The 27,468-nt window shown below is 42.9% G+C and overlaps 1 protein-coding gene across 1 annotated transcript in view; it reads right to left on the bottom strand.

Annotated features, from left to right (window-relative positions):
• LOC120032326 (metabotropic glutamate receptor 8-like) overlaps positions 1–27,468 on the bottom strand; it is a 253,034-nt gene that overhangs the window by 3,625 nt on the left and 221,941 nt on the right. The window contains exon 8 of the mRNA XM_038978369.1: positions 26,274–27,209. Within this exon, the coding sequence (XP_038834297.1) occupies positions 26,274–27,209 (936 nt within the window). The remainder of the gene's footprint in view (positions 1–26,273; positions 27,210–27,468) is intronic.

Below are 27,468 nucleotides of genomic sequence, written 5' to 3'. Positions count from 1 at the left end.
ATACGCTGACATAAACCATACGCTGACATAAACCATACGCTGATATAAACCATACGCTGATATAAACCATACGCTGATATAAACCATACGCTGACATAAACCATACGCTGATATAAACCATACGCTGACATAAACCATACGCTGATATAAACCATACGCTGACATAAACCATACGCTGACATAAACCATACGCTGACATAAACCATACGCTGACATAAACCATACGCTGACATAACCAATACGCTGACATAAACCATACGCTGATATAAACCATACGCTGACATAACCAATACGCTGACATAAACCATACGCTGATATAAACCATACGCTGACATAACCAATACGCTGACATAACCAATACGCTGACATAAACCATACGCTGACATAAACCATACGCTGATATAAACCATACGCTGACATAAACCATACGCTGATATAAACCATACGCTGATATAAACCATACGCTGACATAAACCATACGCTGATATAAACCATACGCTGACATAAACCATACGCTGATATAAACCATACGCTGACATAAACCATACGCTGACATAAACCATACGCTGATATAAACCATACGCTGATATAAACCATACGCTGATATAAACCATACGCTGACATAAACCATACGCTGACATAAACCATACGCTGATATAAACCATACGCTGATATAAACCATACGCTGATATAAACCATACGCTGATATAAACCATACGCTGACATAAACCATACGCTGACATAAACCATACGCTGACAAAAACCATACGCTGATATAAACCATACGCTGATATAAACCATACGCTGATATAAACCATACGCTGACAAAAACCATACGCTGACATAAACCATACGCTGACATAAACCATACGCTGATATAAACCATACGCTGATATAAACCATACGCTGATATAAACCATACGCTGATATAAACCATACGCTGATATAAACCATACGCTGACATAAACCATACGCTGACATAAACCATACGCTGATATAAACCATACCCTGATATAAACCATACGCTGATATAAACCATACGCTGACATAAACCATACGCTGACATAATCCATACGCTGATATAAACCATACGCTGATATAAACCATACGCTGATATAAACCATACGCTGACATAAACCATACCCTGATATAAACCATACGCTGATATAAACCATACGCTGACATAAACCATACGCTGACATAAACCATACGCTGATATAAACCATACGCTGACATAATCCATACGCTGATATATGCCATACGCTGATATAAACCATACGCTGATATATGCCATACGCTGATATAAACCATACGCTGACATAAACCATACGCTGATATAAACCATACGCTGATATAAACCATACGCTGATATAAACCATACGCTGACATAAACCATACGCTGACATAATCCATACGCTGATATAAACCATACGCTGATATAAACCATACGCTGATATAAACCATACGCTGACATAAACCATACGCTGACATAATCAATACGCTGATATAAACCATACGCTGATATATACCATACGCTGACATAAACCATACGCTGATATAAACCATACGCTGACATAAACCATACGCTGATATAAACCATACGCTGACATAAACCATTCGCTGACAAAAACCATACGCTGACATAAACCATACGCTGACAAAAACCATACGCTGATATAAACCATACGCTGATATAAACCATACGCTGATATAAACCATACGCTGACATAAACCATACGCTGACAAAAACCATATGCTGACAAAAACCATACGCTGACATAAACCATACGCTGATATAAACCATACGCTGATATAAACCATACGCTGACAAAAACCATATGCTGACAAAAACCATACGCTGACATAAACCATACGCTGATATAAACCATACGCTGATATAAACCATACGCTGACATAAACCATACGCTGATATAAACCATATGCTGACAAAAACCATATGCTGACAAAAACCATATGCTGACAAAAACCATACGCTGACATAAACCATACGCTGACAAAAACCATACGCTGACATAAACCATACGCTGACATAAACCATACGCTGACAAAAACCATACGCTGACATAAACCATACGCTGACAAAAACCATACGCTGACATAAACCATACGCTGACAAAAACCATACGCTGATATAAACCATACGCTGACATAAACCATACGCTGACAAAAACCATATGCTGACAAAAACCATACGCTGACATAAACCATACGCTGACATAAACCATACGCTGATATAAACCATACGCTGATATAAACCATACGCTGACATAAACCATACGCTGACATAAACCATACGCTGACATAAACCATACGCTGATATAAACCATACGCTGATATAAACCATACGCTGATATAAACCATACGCTGACATAAACCATACGCTGATATAAACCATACGCTGATATAAACCATACGCTGACATAAACCATACGCTGATATAAACCATACGCTGATATAAACCATACGCTGACAAAAACCATATGCTGACAAAAACCATACGCTGACATAAACCATACGCTGATATAAACCATACGCTGATATAAACCATACGCTGATATAAACCATACGCTGACATAACCAATACGCTGATATAAACCATACGCTGACATAAACCATACGCTGATATAAACCATACGCTGACAAAAACCATACGCTGACAAAAACCATACGCTGATATAAACCATACGCTGACATAAACCATACGCTGATATAAACCATACGCTGATATAAACCATACGCTGATATAAACCATACGCTGACATAAACCATACGCTGATATAAACCATACGCTGATATAAACCATACGCTGATATAAACCATACGCTGATATAAACCATACGCTGACATAAACCATACGCTGACATAAACCATACGCTGACATAAACCATACGCTGATATAAACCATACGCTGATATAAACCATACGCTGACATAATCCATACGCTGACATAAACCATACGCTGACATAAACCATACGCTGATATAAACCATACGCTGATATAAACCATACGCTGACATAAACCATACGCTGACATAAACCATACGCTGACATAAACCATACGCTGATATAAACCATACGCTGATATAAACCATACGCTGATATAAACCATACGCTGATATAAACCATACGCTGACATAATCCATACGCTGATATAAACCATACGCTGACATAAACCATACGCTGACATAAACCATACGCTGATATAAACCATACGCTGATATAAACCATACGCTGATATAAACCATACGCTGACATAAACCATACGCTGATATAAACCATACGCTGATATAAACCATACGCTGACATAAACCATACGCTGATATAAACCATACGCTGACATAAACCATACGCTGATATAAACCATACGCTGACATAAACCATACGCTGATATAAACCATACAATGGCTACTATACAATGATACTTGACAAAACCCCTATGGTATCATATCACTGAGCGGAGGCTTCATCAGAAATAAACACAAACCTGCGCACGCACACAGACACACTAACACACACACACACACACACACATGCACACAGACCCCTCCACCACTGGAAGGATTCCTCTCAAAGCGCAGCCACTCATCTGTGTCCATCCCTGACTATAGCATGGTGTAGGAATCACAGCTAGCAGATGGCCAGTCACGCTTCTTCAGTCACAACAACACAACACAGCCCCGGCTAGCCAGCGTAGCGTTCCGCTGAGGAAAACAAAGCAGTGCTCCACCGCCCGCTCCCTCGCCAAGAGAGAACAGGCGTGAACAGATTACACATGTTGACAGTAATACCAATTTACAGTATATCCTCTCTAATGAGAGCATCCAGAAAGAAGATGAGAAAAGGCTTAGACGTTGAAGTGTGTGTGTGTGTGTGTGTGTGTATATGTGTGTGCGCTTGTGAGTGTGTGTGTGTGTGTGTGTGTGTGTGTAGGGTGGTAGAAATTATCCAAACATTATGTTGAATATAATAAACTACACTCATCAATACGACTCCTTTATCATGTGAATGTTAGAGTAGATGTCCATAATCGTGTCCAGTGGGTATCGCCAAGGTTGCGAACCTTGCATCACCACTCGGAATACTATAAGATGCACGTGTCTAGGTTCACCATTATGCAATTATTAAGAGGCTAAGGGACAAAGGAACTAATGCCTTGCAATCAATGTCCTAGAATTTAATGATTGAGTTAACCTTGACTCAGAGATGCATAGTTAGACCAAGCATATACAGTGGCTTGCGAAAGTATTCACCCCCTTGGCATGTTTCCTATTTTGTTGCCTTACAACCTGGAATTAAAATAGATTTTGGGGGGGGTTTGTATCATTTGATTTACACAACATGCCTTCCACTTTGAAGATCCAAATATTTTTTTGGTGTGAAAAAAACAAGAAATAAGAAAAAAAACTGAAAACTTGAGCGTGCATAACTATTCACCCCAAAGGCAATACTTTGTAGAGACACCTTTTGCAGCAATTACAGCTGCAAGTCTCTTGGGATATGTCTCTATAAACTTGGCACATCTAGCCATTGGGATTTTTGCCCAATCTTCAAGGCAAAACTTCTCCAGCTCCTTCAAGTTGTAAGGGTTCCGCTGGTGTACAGTAATCTTTAAGTCATACCACAGATTCTCAATTGGATTCAGGTCTGGGCTTTGACTAGGCCATTCCAAGACATTTAAATGTTTCCCCTTAAACCACACGAGTGTTGCTTCAGCAGTATGCTTAGGGTTATTGTCCTGCTCTTGAAGACTGAAACAGGTTTCCCTCAAGAATTTCCCTGTATTTAGTGCCATCAATCATTCCTTCCATTCCTTCCATTCTGACCAGTTTCCCAGTCCCCGCCAATGAAAAACATCCACACAGCATGATGCTGCCATCACCATGCTTCACTGTGGGGATAGAAGTCTCGGGGGGGATGAGAAGTGTGGGTTTGCGCCAGACATAGTGTTTTCCTTGATGGCCAAAAAGCTCAAATTTAGTCTCATCTAACCAGAGTACCTTCTTCCATATGTTTGGGGAGTCTCCAACATGCCTTTTGGCGAACACCAAACGTGTTTGCTTATTTTTTTTAATTAATAAATGGCTTTTTTCTGGCCACTCTTCCGTAAAGCCCAGCTCTGTGGAGTGTACGTCTTAAAGAGGTCCTATGGACAGATACTCTTTGAAGGAGCTTTGCAGCTCCTTCAGGGTTATCTTTGGTCTCTTTGTTGCCTCTCTGATTAATGCCCTCCTTGCCTCGTCCGTGAGTTTTGGTGGGCGTCCCTCTCTTGGCAGGTTTGTTGTGGTGCCATATTCTTTCCATTTTTTAATAATGGATTTAATGGTGCTCTGTGGGATGTTCAAAGTTTCAGATATTTTTTTTAGAACCCAACCCTGATCTGTACTTCTCCACAACTTTGTCCCTGACCTGTTTGGAGAGCTCCTTGGTCTTCATGGTGCCGCTTGCTTGGTGGTGACACTTGCTTAGTGGTGTTGCAGACTCTGGGGCCTTTCAGAACAGATGTATATATACTGAGATCATGTGACAGATCATGTGACACTTAGATTGCACACAGGTGGACTTTATATAACTAATTATGTGACTTCTGAAGGTAATTGGTTGCACCATATCGTATTTAGGGGCTTCATAGCAAATAGGGTGAATAGATATGCATGCACCAGTTTTCGATTTTGAATTTTGTATAATTTTTTTTTTTAAGTTGTTTTTATCATTTCACTTCACCAATTTTGACTATTTTGTGTATGTCCGTTACATGAAATATAAATAAAAATCCATTTAAATTACAGGTTATAATGCAACAATATAGGAAAAATGCCAAGAGGGGTGAATACTTTTGCAAGGCACTGTATGCTATGTATATTGTGAATAACATTTACCATTAGACATTTCACCAAATAATAATAAGTAATATTAATCAGGAATGTGAGGACTACGGTTCGTATCCATTTAAAAGTAACCATAATTATTACAGTTACACAATAAGAATACAATAAACAAATGACGGACACCAGAAATCTTCTCACTTCTTGCCACTATAGGGGGTGCTGTTTTCGCATTAGCATAATTTCCTCTACAGATTAAACTGCCTCTTATTCAATTATTGCTCTTACTATATGCATATAATTAATACCATTGGATAGAAAACAATCTATAGTTTCTAAAACCGTTTCAATTTTGTCTCTGAGTTAAACAGAAGTCATTTGACAGCACTTTCCCTGACCAAGAAGAAGAATGCAAGATGTGTATGCTCGCTTCAACGCTCTGCCTATATATGGTCACGCCACCTATGACCCGAAACACACTTCATTCGTCTTCCTCTGGGTGTCAAGAGGACGTCAGAGGAGAAATTTTTTGTTTACCTTGTACTGACGTGAAATAAGACCTATTTCTTTGGCGTGACCGACAACTTCCGGTTCTCTGACTCGCGCTATTTGGAGGTGCGATTGTCTACTGTTTTGCTGCCGTTACGGATGAAAACTATCTCCGTCTCGAAGTTTGTTTGATACATGTGACCATATCATCTTAATGTATGTTTTTTCAATATAGTTTAATCAGATTATTTGAATTTTTTCGGGAGTTTTGCCGTGTTCCGTTCTGTGACTTTTTTTACTTTGGCCAGTCGACCAGTACATATGCTAAATGAAGAGGGAAAGTTGCCATTATGAATGGATTGAACGACTCATCAGGACTAAGGACACATTGATCAACATTCTGATGAAAGATCAGCAATAGTAAGACCCAATTTACGATGTTATTTCATATATCTGTCGTGCATGTGAACTGGTCGGGGGCGCCCAGCTGGTTCTGGCTGGCGTGGCTATGCTAATTTAGCGCTACATTTTGTTTTCGCTATAAAACATTTAATAAATCTGAAATATTGTTTGGATTCACCAGATGTTGGGCTTTCAATATCTGTACGCTGTGTATTTTTCTGAAATGTTTTAAGATAAGTAATTAGTTATATGACGTTGGTCTCTGTAATTGTTCTGGCTGCGTCAGCACTATTTCAGATTGCAGCTGCAATGTAGAACTGTGATTTATACCTGAAAAATGCACATTTTTCAAAAAAAAACTATGCTATACCATAAATATGTTATCAGACTGTCATCTTATGAAGTTGTTTCTTGGTTAGTGGCTATATATATTTTTATTTAGTCGAATTAGTGATAGCTACTGACGCAGGAAAAAACTGTTGGAGTAAAAAAATTGTGTCTTATGCTAACGTGGTTAGCTAATAGATTTACATATTGTGTCTTCCCTGTAAAACATTTTAAAAATCTGAAATGGTGGCTTTATTCACAAGATCTGTATCTTTCATCTGGTGTCTTGGACTTGTGATTTAATGATATTTAGATGCTACAATTTACTTGTGACGCTATGCTAGCTATGCTACTCAGTGGGGGGGGAGTGGGGGGTGATCCCGGATCCGGGTTGGTGACTCGTTAAAGGTTAAACAATAATACAAAATAATAATGAGTCTTCACAGCATAGAAAATCCACCACTATGACATACAAACGTATATCAGGAGATCAGTTAACCAATGACTACATAATCTAAGCTTAAACCCATTTTGTAGTCTCCCAAGAGTGCCAACTCCCTGTATCGCCTATCGTCTAATTAACATCACTTTGCACGGCCCAAAACATTCCAACAAAAGGCCTACAACATCACAGGCATTCTCTAATCTAATCACCACACCTCAACACTGTGTCGCTCCTGTGTCGCTCCTCTCTGAACTATCCGCCGTCAAGCGTACAGAGTAACACAGTTTCTCTGTAACAATAAATCCATAGCACTTACAGTATAATGAAACATAGCTCTTTATGAACTCTTGAAACAATCCAAACATGGCAATTTAATTCACACAGTAACATTAATTTAGTCGATTCAAGTTTCATCAGTCTTCACCTCTCCTGGCTTCAGTGACCCTAGGACTTCTGTGAGAGCATCTCCTCATCGTGATTGTCACAGATACGGTGTGTTTGACCCCTATGATAGCCCACAGATGGTCTGTCTTTCAAACAATGCCATACATCGTGATTGAGTCATCACGCTGGGCCAGCAAGTTGCTAGAGGCATCTTCATCACTGGCCTTTCTCATCGTTCACATTTGTTCACTCTCTATTTTCCACTACGTGTCTGTACATAATGCATGCATGTGTACAGTGTGCTCTGACAATGTAACGGTGTGGACTGGTACACATCTCTAGGCAGGCCTTGAGGCCTGCGTGCCACGACTTCGGCATGGCAGCAGTATTATCTGTGTGTCAGTGTGTGTCAACTAGCGTTAGCGTTATAGGTGTGAGTTAGCTAGAGGGCTAATGTGATATTCCATTAGCCGTTACAGGATCGGTACTGTTTGGCGTCGCACAGAGAATTTTCAACCAACCTTATCTTCGTTCGGCCAAACGTGTATCTTCTTAAATGTCCATGTCCAGTTGCAGGTAGTTGGTTTGAACTTAGAACATGCTGTGTTATTAAAATAAACACATGTTTTGCTCCGTGAAGTAATCCAACAATGTGTACATCGACATCTTCTCTATTTCAAAAGATACATGTTTAGCCGAATCGAGAACGAAGACAGTATCACCAAGTTAAGGTAGGTCGAAAATGCTCTATGCTACGCCAAACAGTACCTATCCTGTCACGTCTAATGGTGCATCACATTAGCCCGTTTCCATCTGCTAGCTACAGGTAACTGCCAAAATAAAGGAAACTTGAGTACATTTTTTGAGTAAATGAGGGATACAAAGTATATTGAAAGAAGGTGCTTCCACACAGGTGTGGTTCCTGAGTTAATTAAGCAATTAACATCCCATCATGCTTAGGGTGTTAAAAAATGTTTGGCAGGCCATTATTTTGGCTATGATGGCTTTGCCCCCATAGGATGACAATTCCCCCATCCAAAACAGTTTGATGAGCATGAAAACGATGTAAACCATATCCTATATCCATGGCCATCTCAGTCACCAGATCTCAACCCAGTTGAACACTTATGGGGAAACTTGGAGCGGCGCCTGAGACAGCGTTTTCTACCACCATCAACAAAACACCAAATGATGGAATTTCCAATGGAAGAATGGTGCGAGTGTAGAATCTGTGTGAGCAGCGATTCAATGCCAGCTAGGTGTGACTCATATAGAAGGTCACCCTGTTAGCTAAGCTCTCTGTCCCTGTGACATCCCTTTCCTCTCACATCAGCTCTGGAGAGAACATATCGTACCAACACAACAACAGCTGCCTAGAGGGAGAATAGGCTAGAGAACACAATATAGGGCATTTATGCAGTAGGTGCTACTCATACAGCCAGACTAAGGTAGGGAAGTATCCTACCAAAAAACGACAATTTAATTCAAAATGTAACTGTCTCCCACTGACATTGACGCATGACTAGAGGAAACATTGATTTAAGTGGCAATAAGGATACACTCCATCTTAGAGCAATACTTTTGGTGCACTATATGTGAAGAACAGGGTACCATATGGGATTGGCCCCAATTCCCTCTTCAGTGACTCATCAAATGCTCATTCAACGACATGGACACTCAACTCCTAATATCTGATCTGAGTTTATCTTCACAGGGGTTATGTGTTATCTACTTTAATAGGATATAGAGCAGCTTAAGCTGTAGATTACAGCAGAAGGATCCCTGGGTGGACGTGGGCAGAGAGATCAGAGCACTGACAGGACGGCATGTACATACAGAGAGTGATCTCCTCCGATGAGAGAAAGAGAGAAGGGAAACGGAGGAGAGAAAGAGAGGGGAGGAGGGAGAGAGGAGAAAGAGATACAGGTAATAGGGGAGAGACAGGGAGATTGAAAAAGACTAAAGGTAGAATGACAGTCAAAGAGGGAGAAAGAGAGAAAAAACAGAGAGCGAGAAAGGAAGAAGAGAGCAATAGAGAGAGGCATTCCTCATAGCACTAAGCCCTCCATTACAAAAGCAGCACGTCTGGAGATAGCAGTTTTCATTACACTCTGCTGAGAGCAGGAGGATCCTCCCAGCAGATGTATTTAACCTTTATTTAACTAGGCAAGTCAGTTAAGAACAAATTCCTATTTACAATGACTGCCTACCCCTTGCCAAACCCTAAGCCGGACAATGCTGGGCACCGCCCTATGGGACTCCCAATCACAGCCAGTTGTGATACAGCCTAGAATTGAACCAGGGTCTGTAGTGACGCCTCTAACACTAAGATGCAGTGCCTTAGTCCGCTGCACCACTCGGGAGATGTTTGCTGTACATCCACACATGCACGCACACACAAACACACACTCTCCCGCTCTCTCTCTCTCTCTTTCATTCTCTCTCTCTCTCTCTCTCTCACTCTTTCTCTCTCTTTTTCTGTCTCTCTCCCTCCCTCTCTCTCTTTCTCTCCTCTCTATCGCCCCTCCATCCCTCCATCTCTCCCTCGCTGGGCAGGTATGATAGGTGGAAATGGTAAATATGTGCTTTAGTGGGGCTGACCAGCTGTGAATAGGGCAATTAGCTCCACTCTGCTAGCCACCACTGCTCTCCTTCCTATGGTATAAAGCTGTCTTTAGAGAAGTCAATACTCTACAAAATACAAAATACCTCCATCCAAAACCATCACTTAAACCACAGGGTTGGGGAGTAACGGATTACATGTAATCCTTTACGTTACAAGCAAAAATATTGTCATCAGATTACAGATATTTTTGAAAAACTAGAGGCATTACTTCGAGGATTACTTTTAAATTCAGAAAGGATGTTTGTGGAAAACAATCTTGACACTTCTCTGTTTTCTCAATGACATTCAAATCAGCATTGAAAAAAGGCACAAGTTTCAGTTTGTTCCACCTGAGCGAGTCTGACCACAAGTCAGAGACCACTATGATGACACACCAAATGTGTTTGATGGATCGTGGGAAAAGAGCAGGAATAGGCTTTTTGTAGGCTATAGTTCAAGCTATGTCTTCCAATGGTGCGACTGCTGTTGGCATCCAAAGATTATCCAACTTGAATAAACGCTTGGAGGTAAGGATGACAGCGGTGGTGTAGTCTACGGCGATACGGATATCACATATTATTGATATCTACATAGCGTATTGATGTGAATCACACTGCTGCTCTCATATACATCCATGGGTTCTTGAAGAATAGAACTTATAAATGCCTCATGAGCAAAGTTCAACTGTTGTAACTCATCAGAACCCAAAAGATAAGCTTGTTTTACTTCAATGTCTGTAAACATTGTAAATATAAACAAACCCTGTATAACTCCATAACATGGTTAAAACAATAATTTTTATAACATGGATGGTTAGTCCTTGCATCCATAGTTCTGTCTATTAATCTGAGAGTGGTTATATTTCTCCAGGCCCATCCCTCTGCTTTTTACCAAAACAGAGGCGGGGCAACCGTTTTGTTATTGTTTCATCTGTGGATTTGCCCTTTAAACAGATGCATATTTTCAAGATATCAAAGTGTCGCCAACAAAGAGGTAAACAATAGTACTATAGTAAACGCATAATATGGCATTCATTTTTCACATGTAAATTGCACTTTTCAGTAGTGCTCAAAACATGCCATTCCATGAGCTCAGCATTAATTTTTCAACTCAAATCAATGAGCCCAATCAGTCCTCCATGACAACAAAATCATAAACAACAGAGTAGGGCTGGCTAATAAGTCCTTAGTTTTAGGGTCATGCTCAGGTAAAACAATTTGGCTAATCTATACTTCCATATTTCCAAGTCTTGTTCTTGATATCAAGGGGTATAACATTTATTGGAATGACTGTAATTCTGATAGACTTTGGTTTTTAATATAAATAAATAATTTAATCATATTATTATATGTAGTAGAAAGCGATAGGTGAGAATAAGCCTAAGTAACCAACCTATAAAGTAAAATTGAACATCCATATATGGCCAGCAATGTAAACTTTAACATTGATTTATCCTGCAATAGATGTCGTTCAATTGGAAAGATACATTTTTGTCTTCTTCTAATGCCTCTTAAGGAGAAAGTAATCTAAAAGTAACAGAATGTAATCGGATTATGTTACCGAGTTTGGGTAATCCAAAAGTTACATTATAGATTACAATTTTGGACAGGTAATTAGTAACTGTAATGCAGGTATGTCACGTTCCTGACCTGTTTCTGTTAGTTTTGTATGTGTTAGTTGGTCAGGACGTGAGTTTGGGTGGGCAGTCTATGTTTTCTGTTTCTATGTTTGTTTAAGGGTTGCCTGGTATGGCTCTCAATTAGAGGCAGGTGTTTGGCGTTTCCTCTAATTGAGAGTCATATTAAGGTAGGTGTTTTCACACTGTTTGTTGTGGGTGGTTGTCTCCTGTGTTAGTGTTTGTTGCACCATACGGGACTGTTTCGTGCGTTCTTCGTTTTATGTAGTCATTTTTCCTGTTGTGCGTTCTTCGTGTTTTATGTAAGTTCGTATGTTCAGGTTTGTCTACATTCGTTTTGTTATTTTGTTAATTATTTCAAGTGGTTTCGTTTCGTGTTTTTCCCGTCTTGTTTAATTAAAATTATGTCATTTCAAAACGCTGCGCCTTGGTTCAATCCATGCTCCTCCTCTTCGGATGAAGAGGAGGAGGAACACCGTTACAAGGTATTCCCAAACTGGGGTACACGTACTCCCAGGGGTACGCGCAATGCCGCCAGGGGTACGCCAAACAAAAAAAGAATACATTCTTTACTGAGTAGCCTCCTTTAACTGCCAAAAATACAATTAAACCATCTAGTGTTCAGCGAAAAAACAACACAATGTCAAATACAGGTAGCCTAGTCAAAAAATTAACATCCAATCACATTAACCATTACTCTCTAGCGGGAATTCCCCTATCGGTCCGTATGTAGCCAAACGTAGCTGCTGCTCATGTTGGTATCTGTACTGATGTCGCAAAAGCCATGACAGGAAGACATACAGTGGCTTGGAAAGTATTCACCCACCTTGGAATTTGTCCTATTTTGCTGCCTTACAACCTGGAATTAAAATAGATTTTTTAAAGAGTTTGTATCATTTGATTTACACAACATGCCTACCACTTTGAAGATGGAACATATTTTATATTGTAAAAAAAAAAAAAAAACTTAAATGGCCATGTACTCTTATGATCTCCACCCGGCAACCCCTCAGTGCCTGGTTCCTCTCTGGGTTTCTTCCTAGGTTACTACCTTTCTAGGGAGTTTTTCCTAGCCACTGTGCTTCTACATCTGCATTGCTTGCTGTTTGGGGTTTTAGGATGGGTTTCTGTATAGCACTTTGTGACATCTGCTGATGTAATAAGGGCTTTATAAATACATTTGATTGATTTGATAGTGTTAACTGCACCTCATACTGCAGCCAAAATACATGCTTCACAGACTTCAAGTAATAGACACATCTCAACATCAACTGTTCAGAGGAGACTGCGTGAATCAAGCCTTCATGGTCGAAGTAACCACTACTAAAGGACACCAATAAGAAGAGAATTGTTTGGGCCAAAAACACGAGCAATGGACATTGCGTGTGTAAATCTGTCCTTTGGTCTGATGATCCAAATTTGTGATGTTCTGGTTTTACGCTTAGTGGGGCTATCATTTGTTTTTCAACAGGACAATGACCCAAAACACACCTTCAGGCTGTGTAAGGGCTATTTGACCAAGAAGAAGAGTGATGGAGTGCTGCATCTAGTCTCCACAATCACCCGACCTCAACCCAATTGATATGGTTTGGGATGAGTTGGACCGCAGAGTGAAGGAAAAGCAAGAGTTCAGCATATGTGGGAACTCCTTCAAGACTATTGGAAAAGCATTGCTCATGAAACTGGTTGAGAGAATGCCAAGAGTGTGCAAAGCTGTCATCAAGGCAAAGGGTGACTACTTTGAAGAATCTAAAATATATTTAGATTTCTTTAACACTTTTTTGGTTACTACATGATTCCATGTGTGTTTTTTCATACTTTTGATGGCTTCACTATTAGTCTACAATGTAGAAAAACTCTTGAATGAGTAGGTGTGTCCAAACTTTTGACTGGTACTGTACTTGCAAAAAAGATATTGAAACAAATAATTCTAAAAATCAATCTGCAATCAAGCATGCTGGGAAATATGATAATAATAGGCATGGTTTTGGTTTAACACTAGTTATTAACACCAACACTGGGGTTCTTTTACACCAATAAGTGTTAATTTAACACTTAGAGACTACAAATGTTGCACTGAAAAATCAACCCTAGGTAACACTGGCCAATATTCTGTGCAAGTACTATTGAGAGTTGTTCAATGTGTGATGTCATTGAAACTCTTCACGTGTTACACCACAGAAGCCGAACCCTCTACACATGGCAAGTGTGTGCCATCTATTTGTGCAACCTCTGTCTAGACACAGACGTCAATTACAGCATATGACCATACGATCATATCAACATCAACAATGAAGTGTATGTTTATACAGACTCTAGGGTATAGACGTTGTATCCCTTGTCTATAGTGTGTACCCTTGGACAGCGTGTTAAGCTTCTCCATCACATGGCCATAACCACAAGGGGAGTGGGAGAAAGGGACCGTGCATTTCAAGCACTCAGTTAGCTATTGAACAACAGATTACTTTGCAGCGGTGGTGTAAAGTACTTAAGTAAACATACTTTAAAATACTACTTAAGTCGTTTTTGGGGGGTATCTGTAGTTCACTTCACTATTTATATTTTTGCCAACTTTCACTTTTACTTCACTACATTCCTAAGGAAAATAATGTACTTTTTGCTCCTGACACCTAAAAGTACTCGTTACATTTTGACAGCGAAATGGTCCAATTCACACACTTATCAAGAGAACATCCCTGGTCAACCCTACTGCCTCTGATCTGGCAGACTCACTAAACACAAATGCTTGGTTTGTAAATTATGTCTGAGTGTTGGAGTGTTGCCCCTGGCTGTCCATCAATAAAAAAAATAAGATAATTGTGCCGCCTGGTTTGCTTGGACAGCAGTGGCTTCTTCCGTGGTGTCCTCCCATGAACACCATTCTTGTTTAGGGTTGTACGTATCGTAGACTCATCAGCAGCATGTTCCAGAGATTTCTGTAAGTCTTTGGCTGACACACTAGGATTCTTCTTAACCTCATTGAGCATTCTGAGCTGTGCTCTTGTAGTCATCTTTGCAGGACGGCCACTCCCACGGAGAGTAGAAACAGTGCTGAACTTTCTCCATTTATAGACAATTTGTCTTACCGTGGACTGATGATTATCAAGGCTTTTAGATATACTTTTGTAACCCTTTCCAGCTTTATGCAAGTCAACAATTCTTAATCTTAGGTCTTCTGAGATCTCTTTTGTTCGAGGCATGGTTCACATCAGGCAATGCTTTTGTGAATAGCAAACTCAAATTTTGTGAGTGTTGTTTTATAGGGCAGGGCAGCTCTAACCAACATCTCCAATCTCGTCTCATTGATTGGACTCCAGGTTAGCTGAGTCCTGACTCCAATTAGCTTTTGGAGAAGTCATTAGCCTAGGGGTTCACATACTTTTCCCAACCTGCACTGTGAATGTTTAAATGATGTATTCAATAAAGACAAGAAAAATACAATCATTTGTGTGTTATTAGTTTAAACACACTATGTTTGTCTATTGTTGTGACTTAGATGAAGATCAGATCAAATTTGTTCACCAATTCATGCAGAAATCCAGGTAAAGGGTTCACATACTTTTTCTTGCCACTGTACATAAGCTGTCACGTGTACTATTACATAAGGTACGGAAGCTGTCACGTGTACTACTACAGTACACGATGTACACTCTCACATGTACTCATCGTGACCAAAGCAATGGAGGGAGCCAAGAAATGTAAAAGCTCCAGACCATAGGTTTACCAACGTGGACGGCTGTAGTTGGCTACAACAAGCTCGAAGCACAGAGAAAGAGGAGATGTTACATTAATGAGATGTACTTGCTCCTTGACTGAACTAAGTACAAAATACGTCCGCTCTGACCCCGCAGCTCTGTGTGGTTGGTATGATGAAGTGTTAGAGAGAGAGAGAGAGGTTTGTCAAATCAATCAAATCTAATTGTATTTGTCACACGCGCCAAATACAACATCTGTAGACCATGAAATGCTTACTTACGAGCCCTTTCTCAACTATGCAGAGATAAAAAGGATGACAAATTGGCAAAAAAAAAAAAAAAAGGAAATAGTAATAAAATAAATAACAATAACAGGGCTACATACAAGGAGTACCGGCCCCCAGTCAATGTGCAAGGGTACGAGGTAATAACAAGGCTACATACAAGGAGTACCGGCCCCCAGTCAATGTGCAAGGGTACGAGGTAATAACAAGGCTATATACAAGGAGTACCGGCCCCCAGTCAATGTGCAAAGGGTACGAGGTAATAACAAGGCTACATACAAGGAGTACCGGCCCCCAGTCAATGTGCAAAGGTACGAGGTAATAACAAGGCTACATACAAGGAGTACCGGCCCCCAGTCAATGTGCAAGGGTACGAGGTAATAACAAGGCTACATACAAGGAGTACCGGCCCCCAGTCAATGTGCAAGGGTACGAGGTAATAACAAGGCTATATACAAGGAGTACCGGCCCCCAGTCAATGTGCAAGGGTACGAGGTAATAACAAGGCTACATACAAGGAGTACCGGCCCCCAGTCAATGTGCAAGGGTACGAGTTAATAACAAGGCTACATACAAGGAGTACCGGCCCCCAGTCAATGTGCAAGGGTACGAGGTAATAACAAGGCTACATACAAGGAGTACCGGCCCCCAGTCAATGTGCAAGGGTACGAGGTAATAACAAGGCTATATACAAGGAGTACCGGCCCCCAGTCAATGTGCAAGGGTACGAGGTAATAACAAGGCTATATACAAGGAGTACCGGCCCCCAGTCAATGTGCAAGGGTACGAGGTAATAACAAGGCTATATACAAGGAGTACCGGCCCCCAGTCAATGTGCAAAGGTACGAGGTAATAACAAGGCTACATACAAGGAGTACCGGCCCCCAGTCAATGTGCAAGGGTACGAGGTAATAACAAGGCTATATACAAGGAGTACCGGCCCCCAGTCAATGTGCAAGGGTACGAGGTAATAACAAGGCTATATACAAGGAGTACCGGCCCCCAGTCAATGTGCAAGGGTACGAGGTAATAACAAGGCTACATACAAGGAGTACCGGCCCCCAGTCAATGTGCAAGGGTACGAGGTAATAACAAGGCTATATACAAGGAGTACCGGCCCCCAGTCAATGTGCAAGGGTACGAGGTAATAACAAGGCTACATACAAGGAGTACCGGCCCCCAGTCAATGTGCAAGGGTACGAGGTAATAACAAGGCTATATACAAGGAGTACCGGCCCCCAGTCAATGTGCAAAGGTACGAGGTAATAACAAGGCTACATACAAGGAGTACCGGCCCCCAGTCAATGTGCAAGGGTACGAGGTAATAACAAGGCTATATACAAGGAGTACCGGCCCCCAGTCAATGTGCAAGGGTACGAGGTAATAACAAGGCTACATACAAGGAGTACCGGCCCCCAGTCAATGTGCAAGGGTACGAGGTAATAACAAGGCTATATACAAGGAGTACCGGCCCCCAGTCAATGTGCAAAGGTGCGAGGTAATAACAAGGCTACATACAAGGAGTACCGGCCCCCAGTCAATGTGCAAGGGTACGAGGTAATAACAAGGCTATATACAAGGAGTACCGGCCCCCAGTCAATGTGCAAAGGTGCGAGTTAATAACAAGGCTACATACAAGGAGTACCGGCCCCCAGTCAATGTGCAAGGGTACGAGGTAATAACAAGGCTATATACAAGGAGTACCGGCCCCCAGTCAATGTGCAAGGGTACGAGGTAATAACAAGGCTATATACAAGGAGTACCGGCCCCCAGTCAATGTGCAAGGGTACGAGGTAATAACAAGGCTATATACAAGGAGTACCGGCCCCCAGTCAATGTGCAAGGGTACGAGGTAATAACAAGGCTACATACAAGGAGTACCGGCCCCCAGTCAATGTGCAAAGGTACGAGGTAATAACAAGGCTACATACAAGGAGTACCGGCCCCCAGTCAATGTGCAAGGGTACGAGGTAGTTGAGGTAATTGAACTAATATGCACATGTAGGTAGGGGTAAAGGTGACTAGACAATCAGGATACTATAGATAATAAACAGAGCAGCAGCAGCGTATGTGAAGAGTGTAGAAGTGTGACAATGTGTCAATGTGTCAATGTGTGTGTGTGTGTGTGTGTGTGTGTGTGTGTGTGTGTGTGTGTGTGTGTGTGTGTGTGTGTGTGTGTGTGTGTGTGTGTGTGTGTGTGTGTGTGTGTGTGTGTGTGTGTGTGTGTGTTTATCTGCATCTGTGTTTATGCGTTAGCTCTCTTGGCGGCCGGACACGCACCCTAAATATTAACCTGAGAGAGAGTGCCTGTCCAGTCTCCCCACTCCCAGTACGTGATGGGCTTTAAAAACAACATCTCCTCTAATACTTAATATTGCATTACTACATCCCAGTTCAGGCACTGCAGGTCTGGGTTTGGAGCGAAGAGTATCTGGGAAGACAGGTGCACTAAAGGGTGGGTCGTTGCCGGAACTAAGCATTCCGCCCAATTCCGAATTCCATTCCGTCGCGCTCCAATTACGAAACTCGTCCTCGACTCGTACACTTATCTGTGACAAGCGACCAACCAGATGACACGCGCTGTGCTCTCCCACCGCCCACCTCTCTCTTTCTCTCTGCGACTCTCTCTCACTTACCCCCCCCCCCGCGCACATGCTAATGCCTGCTTCCAGTAATGAGTTTAGGTGTCCTTGGGATGGCCTGTCCTAAAAGGGCTTTTATGAGTAAGCTGGCTGTAGTGAGCGCTGTAGGATCCTAAACTTATTCAGACTGCCATTTGGAGTCCTCTCCTCCTTTCCCCCTCTCTCTCTCTCTCTCTCTCTCTCTCTCTCACCAGGGGACATATCATCTCTCCTGTCAGTCTTAAAGTCTAATTACAAGATGTGGGAGGGACAGGGACAGTGGATGGGTCACAGCAGGTAGTTCATTCAAGGCATCCATCTTCGCCTCGACTAGAACTTTCTGTACACGTGACAATTCCAATTGGACTACTCCTGTATGACACCTTTGCTCCAAAACCGCTGAATACATATGATGCCACCATGGAGTTAAAGGCAACATTCCACATCGCGTGGACAATAACGTCTTCTTTAAATTCTAGGATCATAATGAGAATCATAATGAGGATCCGCGTTACTTCCCGACGGTTAACAAGAACACAGCTTGCTGGCGAACCGACAATAATTACCCCTATAATAGCATTAATTGTAACAGGATCAATTGTCCATTGATTATAGTAATCAACACATCTCCCTCAAGCCCAGCATCTTCAATCCAACGGTATTTCCTGCCGTTACAGCGAGTGTTATTCCTCTGATTGAGACAGCATTGATCTTTGTCTAATGGACTCTGCTGGGTCTGCTCTTACTGCTTAGAAGAAAAGATGTAAGGAAAGCCATCAACATTCAGTACAGGGTGAAAACAAGTCCAATCCCCAAGTTAAAACTCACACAACAACAAGTCACGGTTAACAAGCTAAGAGTTTCTCTGGAATCCGCTTAGCACCTTCAATTCACCATCGTTTCATAAAGCCTTCTAAATCGACATGATCTAATTATGAGCGGCTATATTTTGCTCAGTTGGCCTATTGACTAAGTCCTACCACAGGCTGTGGACACATGTCCCCAGAGGACTCCGTGTGAGACAGAGGGACGTGACAGCACAACAAGTCTGGGCACGGCACATGTCCGTTATAGTGACTCCCCGTCCTTTACTCTCGCAGGTCTGACGATGGTGATGTGCAGGTCCAGTTCTGCTCTCTTTGTGCAGTTCTGATCTGTTCTGTTCTGTCTTGTCACAGCCGGATAGTGTAGCGGCATTGTCTCTCTGCTGCTGTCTCAGGTGTATCACTACATTATCAGTGTGATAGAAGTGAGGATAGCACACATCTGTTTCTGTGAATCACACGACTCAGTACACACACACACACACAAACGACCAAGTAGTCCCCCAGCCATTAGGTAGGCTGATGGGCCTGATGGGTCTGGCACTGCCACCAGACATGCACGCGCACACACACACGCATACACATACACACACAAGGGGCCTGCCGCCAACGAAGGCAGGTAGGACAAAAACTCACTCACACTATCCCCATGAAGTCCCCATACTCTCACATACTCACCCGATCACCTCACACATCACCATACACCTTCCACACACTCTCACAGACCTCCCCAGACCGCTAAAACTAAGGCAGGTGAGTCCGATAAGTGCTAGGTCACTATATCCTCCCATACAGTATAGTATCTTACAGGTATGAGGAGCCAGCAGGCAGCGTGCTATACTGTGTTGTTACTGATCTGCCATGTCCTATGATTTGACACACACACACACACACACACACACACACACACACACACACACACACACACACACACACACACACACACACACACACACACACACACACACACACACTGACTTGACTCCCTCTGTAATTTCCCTGAATTATCCCTCTGAAACGTCCCAGTCATGCAGACAGCCCCTGTAATGCGCTTGACATTTCCAATATGCCTTGGCTGCAGAGTGAGTGAGAAGAACAATAACAACCGTTCTAGGGGAACATTCGGGAAAGGTTCACATTTTGATGTTTATTTTATTCTGTTGTCATAGTCGTTCAGTGAAGGCAATGTAAAATGAGTGCTCCCCATCGCTGCTTTCAAAGAGTTGGGGGGTCGTTCTCCCAAGACGAATGTGTGTCGTTTATGCGTTTGTACGCTTTTCTTTTTCCGAGGGTGTGTGTGTGTGTGGGGGGGGGGGGGGGGTTGTGTGGGGTACTCCCATGGTGCAGTCTGCTGCATCTCTGTGTCTGATGGTGAGATCTGACACCGTCTCCTTCTACTGAAGTTTGCCAAGAATGTACCAAATCCCATCAGGATTGTTCAACTACAGTGCGCAAAATATTCCGTTTGGAAAATGAATGGCGCTTTTTTCAATGTGTTTCCGTACATGTGATCAAACAATACAGAGAATTTTCGAAATGCTGTTTGAAAATGGCTGACATCATGATATCTACGTCAAACAAAACTAGAGTTGTGATGTTAGCTGAATCATCCCAGTTCTGACCTAACCCCTGCTATCCTATAAACTAAGCTTTCTGTGAAATCTCCTTAGAGCACTGGGCCTAAACTGCAGCTCCTGATGTGCAAATGCTCCTGACCGTGCCATTAGCTAGATACCGTGCCATTAGCTAGGCTTTGTCATGGAAGGTTTAGGTGGTTGTAGAATTGAACGTCTCTTTTCTGGACTGATAATTAGTGGGTATCAGCCTAATTTTACTCTGCATGCATTATTTGGGGTTTGTTTTACGTTGTACACGGAGGATATTTTTGCAGAAATGTGCATGCAGAGTCTCAATTTGGTGTTTGTCCCATTTTGTGAATTCTTGATTGGTGAGCAGACCCCAGACATCACAACCATAAAGGGCAATGTGTTCTATAACTGATTCAACTATTTTTATCCAGATCCTAATTGGTATGTTGAATTTGATGTTCCTTTTGATGGTATAGAAGGCCCTTCGTTCACAGCTTTGTGGAAGTTACCTGTGGTACTGATGTTTAGGCCAAGGTATGTATAGTTTTTTGTGTGATCTAGGGCAACAGTGTTTAGATGGAAGTTGTATTTGTGGTCCTGGCAATTGGATCTTTTTTGGAACACCATTATTTTGGTCTTACTGAGATTTTCTGTCAGGGCCCAGGTCTGGCAGAACCTGTGCAGAAGATCTAGGTGCTGCTGTAGGCCCTCCTTGGTTGGTGACAGAAGCACCAGATCATCAGCAAACAGTAGACATTTGACTTCAGATTCTAGTAGGGTGAGGCAGGGTACTGCAGACTGTTCTAGTGCCCTCGCCAATTAGTTGATATATATGTTGAAGAGGGTGGTGCTTAAGCTGCATCCCTGTCTGACCCCACGGCCCTGTGGAAAGAAACGTGTGTGTCTTTGCCAATTTTAATTGTTTGTGTACATGGATTTTATGATGTTGTATGTTTTTCCCCCAACACCACTTTCCATCAATTTGTATACCCTCATGCCAAATTGAGTCGAAAGCTTTTTTGAAATCAACAAAGCATGCGAAGACTTTGAATTTGTTTGGGTTTGTTTGTTTGTCAATTAGGGTGTGCAGGGTGAATACGTGGTCTGTCGTACGGTTATTTGGTAAAAAGCCAATTTGACATTAGTTCAGTACATTGTTTTAACTGAGGAAATGTTACGAGTCTGCTGTTAATGATAATGCACAGGATTTTCCCAAGGTTGCTGTTGACGCATATCCCACGGTAGTTATTGGGGTCAAATGTGTCTCCACTTTCGTGAATTGGGGTGATCAGTCTCTCTCTCTCTCTCTCTCTCTCAGCCTCCTTTCTCTCTCTTTCTCTCTCTCTCTGAATCAACCTCCTCTTTCTCTCTCTTTCTCTCTCTCTCTGAATCAACCTCCTCTTTCTCTCTCATTTCTCTCTCTCTCTCTCTTCTCTGTCACTCTCTCTCCATCTCTCTCAAATCAATTCAAGTGGATTTGTTGGCATGGGAAACATATGTTTACATTGCCAAAGCAAGTGAAATGGATAAACAAAAGTGAAATAAAAAATAAAAAAGTGAACAGTAAATATTACACTCACACAGTCTCTCTCTCTCTCTCCACCACTCCTCCTCTGAAGGATTATCCTTTCCTCCCTTGCTGAGTCCCTGTCCTCTCTACCGCTCTCTGAGAAAGTCATTCTATCCCTCATTCTCTCTCTATCTCCACTCCTTCCCTTTCTCCTTCCCTCCCTTCATCCATCTCTGAATTATCTATAGCTCTCTGATTCAGAGCATCTTTCACTACCCCCTCTCATTATTTCTCTCAGTTTTTTTCTCCTTCCCTTCCTTTACCCTACTCCGCCCTTTCCCTCTCTGTGCCTTCCTCCATCTCTACTCCCTACCCTGTGGAGTCACCTCAGTGGTGTGTGGTACAGAGCCCATTGGTCCAAGCAGATTAGGCCAGTTTAATGTGTGCATACCCAACGCGGTAATGACCTGGGCGCGCCACTGCGTCTCCGCGGACCTCCGTACTCACGCAGAGCCACCGATAATAACGTCCCGAGGGGGTTTCTGCCGGGGCTAGCCTAGCCTCACTGGGGCTATTAGAGCCTGGTCGGGGAAGGGCATCAAGGGACGTTGTGTTAGAATATCTTCCTATCTTGCCTTCGGTCTGTGTCTGATCCTGACTACAGCCTCTCTCTCTCTCCCCACTTCTATCTCTCTCTTCCTCTTCTATCTCTATCCCAACGGTACTACATCATTACTGACAAAGCTTTACCTCCATCCACCACTTTCCCCTCTCCGCCTCAGGCACCATGCAGTGAGCTTCATGTGAGCTGCGTTCAAAGCACTGTCATTTACAATTATGTAGAATAGTGTTGCTGTTACAAGACTTCAACTGCATTACACTCCAACATCCCCACGGGTATGCCTAGAAGGTGAACACTGAAGATTTAAGGTTGATTCAATTTAGTCTAAGTGCTGTAGCCTCAACATCTAATTAAGATCAAATCCTATGCTACACAAGTGCCTATGTTGTAGGGAAACCAGCTGAATTCAATCAACGTGCACTCTAGGCCTAGTGTTATGTATATATTTATGATATTCAAGTGATTACCTGTCAAAACTGTTGATTTCAATTCCAGCCAATCCACTAACAGGAAGGAGTTGAGTCCCAAATGGCACCATTCCCCTTCATAGCGCACTACTATGGGCCCTGATCAAAAGTAGTACACTAGATAGGGACTACGGTGTCGGGACACAACCAGGATGTTTATGTTATGAGTGTGGTTGGAAGGCAGCTCATTTGATCTGGCCATAGATACTGTACATACAGAGCCATTATCTAAAGAGACCACCTTCTGCCTTCATTGATTCTGGCCCCTGATACATACAGCCGTCTCCGGACCATTCCCGAATGGCAGCCTTTTCTCTATAAAGTGCACTACTTTTGACCAGGCCTCTATAGTGCTGTATATAGGGAATAGGGTGCCATTTAGGATGCATCCCAGGCCTCTCCAGCCACGATAATAAAGCAGTTTGACATTTACAATCAATACTGTAAGTCCTCTTTGAATCCCAATGAGTGTAAAGTGCATATAACATGGGCGCTAAACACACACAAACACATACGCTACACGGGTGCACACGCGCAGATACCGTACGCGCATGCACACACGCACACGCACGCACACAGACATGCACATGCATGTACACACACGCACGTAAACACACACACGCATGAGGAATATTGGATCAGGCAATGATTACTGAGAAAAGAGGTTGTGTTTGGAGAACATCAATACGGCCAATCTAAGCATCAGAATAGAAATACCCCTGAGGACATAGTGATGTGTGTCTGGCCTGGGTGCATGTTTGTGTGTGTGTGTATGTTCATTTCGCTCAGCCTGTATCAAAACAACAGTCTTCGATCAACACTTCAACTGAATCAGCCTCCTCATTTTGACTAGCAGCTCCATGTTCACTCATTGCAAAATCAAAAGCCAATTTGTTCTCATGCTTTCTATATTTCCCAAACATTTTTACGTGTCAACCCACAAATCAATTCCCTCATTTGATTCAAATGTTTACCAGGCTTCCTCTGTCATCACATCCCACAGCACAGTGACATGGACGTGATGAGCAGAATCACAGCTCTGTTTAGCTCCTATTCTTCACACACCAAATCATTTATGCAGCGTGTGTGTGCGTGCAGAGATGGACAGTACTTCTGTTACATGTATTTGATATATGTATTTCAACTACTTCTGAGTATTTAGTCGTTTGTATTACACTGGGCTGAACTACACTCCAATGGATTTTGTAACAAGATATCTTCCAGAGCTGTAATTTGTATTTTCAAAATACTTTTCTATACCATTTTTTTTATCGCTGTTCACCATTTTATGGCCTCCTTTCACCTTGCATTGGTATCAGAAGTCTGATGGCACTATGGTGGGATAAGAGCATCTGCTAAATGAACTACATATATATGTACGTATATGTAAAAATGAACAATTGCAAACCATGCTGAGTATCATTCAAATGTGCTCCACCCCAAAATAAAGCCAATAATTAATACCCAGTGTGCTTTGCAATTCCTTTTGGTATGTTCATTTTCACATTTGGTAATTTAGCAGACACTCTTATCCCGTGTGACTTACTATTTACAGTCAGTGCATTCAACTAAGGTAGATAAACAAGAACATATCACAGTCATAGCAAGTAAAACAGCTCTGTAATCGTTACTGAGAATGTTGTTGCTGTTCATGCTGGCTGTGTGTGTTTCTACCAGTAACATCAGTGCATGTGGAGCTGAACACTCACCTCAACACAACAATTGTTTATAGGCTAATTGGGGCATCCATACAAGTGTGTGTAAGCTGCATGGCAACAGAGGAAAGTACACTGGTGATGAGCTTTAATGAGGACCTCTTCTCCTCTCCCCCTCTTTTCCTCTCCTGTGAGTATTTCATGTTTTACAGTGTCCCAGCTATTTCCCCTCTGTCTCTAACGTTGTGGAGGTGTTGCATTTGAAAAATACCCTCTGCCAAACAGCAGTGGAACAGTCACTGAAATTCCACTGTGCAGAAAAGCTTTTCAGATGACCTGGAAGTACCACTCTCCAAGTGCAGCTGGCGCACACCTGACCTCCAGCACACGGCAGGTCAGAGGTTATGCAGAGGAACGACCTTTTGTTTTCTCAAGCTTCACAGAGCCCTGCTCGACTGAATATACCTCGCTAATCTACCGCCTAGAGCCGAGGCACGAGGCAAGGCAAAATGTTCTGAAGTTCAAGTCTGACATACCCACACCCACACAAGGAGTGATACACACCCACACAAGGAGTGATAGACACACCGACACAAAGAGTGATACAGAGAGAGAGAGGGAGTACACCCTGTATGTGATCCTCTTATTAAAGCCTGCAAAGACTTGGCTCTAGTCCCTCAGATAGAAAATCCAGTCTTATTCACATGGGAAGGTGAGGCTTTAGACTTAAGCTATTACGATAGCTCATAGCTCCATTCCAAATCACTAGCTGACTGATGGGAAAGAGACCATTCATCCAAAATTATCCATTCATTAGAAGCACACAGCCTCCACTTTTCTGCGTGTTCATGTGTTATAAAAGCTGTTCCACTCACCCTCTCCGCCGACTGTGCCGTCCCGAAGAAGATAGGGATAAACGCCAGCCAGATTATGCAGGTAGTGTACATGGTAAATCCAATTGGCTTAGCCTCGTTGAAGGTCTCCGGCACTCCCCTGGTCTTGATGGCGTAAACAGTGCATGTGACCATCAGTAGGATGGAGTAGCCCAAGGAGCAGATCAGGGACAGGTCGGAGATGTCGCACTTCAGCACGCCGCGAGCCGCCGCCGGGTCCTGGGTCCGCTGCTCGCCGTAGTCCACGAAGGTGTGTGGCGGGTCCACGGCGAACCACACAAACACCCCCAGGAGCTGCACCGAGATCAGGGAGAAGGTGATGACCAGCTGGGAGGCCGGGGAGATGAACCGGGGGGCGCTGACCGACTTCTTCCCCTGCTCGAAGATGCGGTGGATACGGTTGGTCTTGGTGAGGAGGGCCGCGTAGCTGAAGCACATCCCCAGACCCAGAAAGATCCTCCGGAAGGAACACACGCCCACGTCGGGCGCCGCGATCATCAGGAAGGTGATTGCATAACACAGGAAAATGCCCGTCAACAGCACGTAGCTCATCTCACGGCCGGACGCCCTGACGATGGGCGTTTCGTTGTAGCGGACGAAGGTGACGATAACGAAGGTGGTGGCGATGATGCCTAGCATTGAGATGAAGACGGGAATGACGGCCCACGGCGAGTGCCACTCCAGCTTGATGATGGGGATGTTCTGGCAGCCCGTTCGGTTGGCGTCGGGGCGCTGTTCGTAGGGGCACAGTTCACAGCTGAACTCGCTGACCTGGAAGTGATAGCCCTCGCAGCGCTCACAGTGCCAGCAGCACGGCACACCCTTCACGATCTTCTTCCTCTCACCCATCCGGCAGGGTACGCTGCACACAGATGCCGGGAGGGATGGGTCGCCTGCCCGCCACTGCATGGCCTCTACCTGGGGTCATAAGGTCACAGGAGAGAGGAGAGACCAATCAGAGGACAGATAGGTTGGGACTCAATTACGGTTTTGGTTCTAGAAGGGTTGTGATTCTAGACTGTTTCTGGCTAACGAATGTTCTGACTGGAATAGTTCTGACTGTGTAACAGCTTTCTTCAAAGCCTACCGTTGTTCAACTGTTTGTACCTGCTTAAACATTTCCCAAAGGGCAACTCACAAAGTAATTAACCAAAGAAGAACTTCTTATCATTTCCCT

Source organism: Salvelinus namaycush, chromosome 38 (assembly GCF_016432855.1).
Source record: "Salvelinus namaycush isolate Seneca chromosome 38, SaNama_1.0, whole genome shotgun sequence".
In the NCBI taxonomy this organism is placed as follows: Eukaryota; Metazoa; Chordata; class Actinopteri; order Salmoniformes; family Salmonidae; genus Salvelinus; species Salvelinus namaycush.
This window is presented reverse-complemented; position numbering and strand designations above follow the sequence as displayed.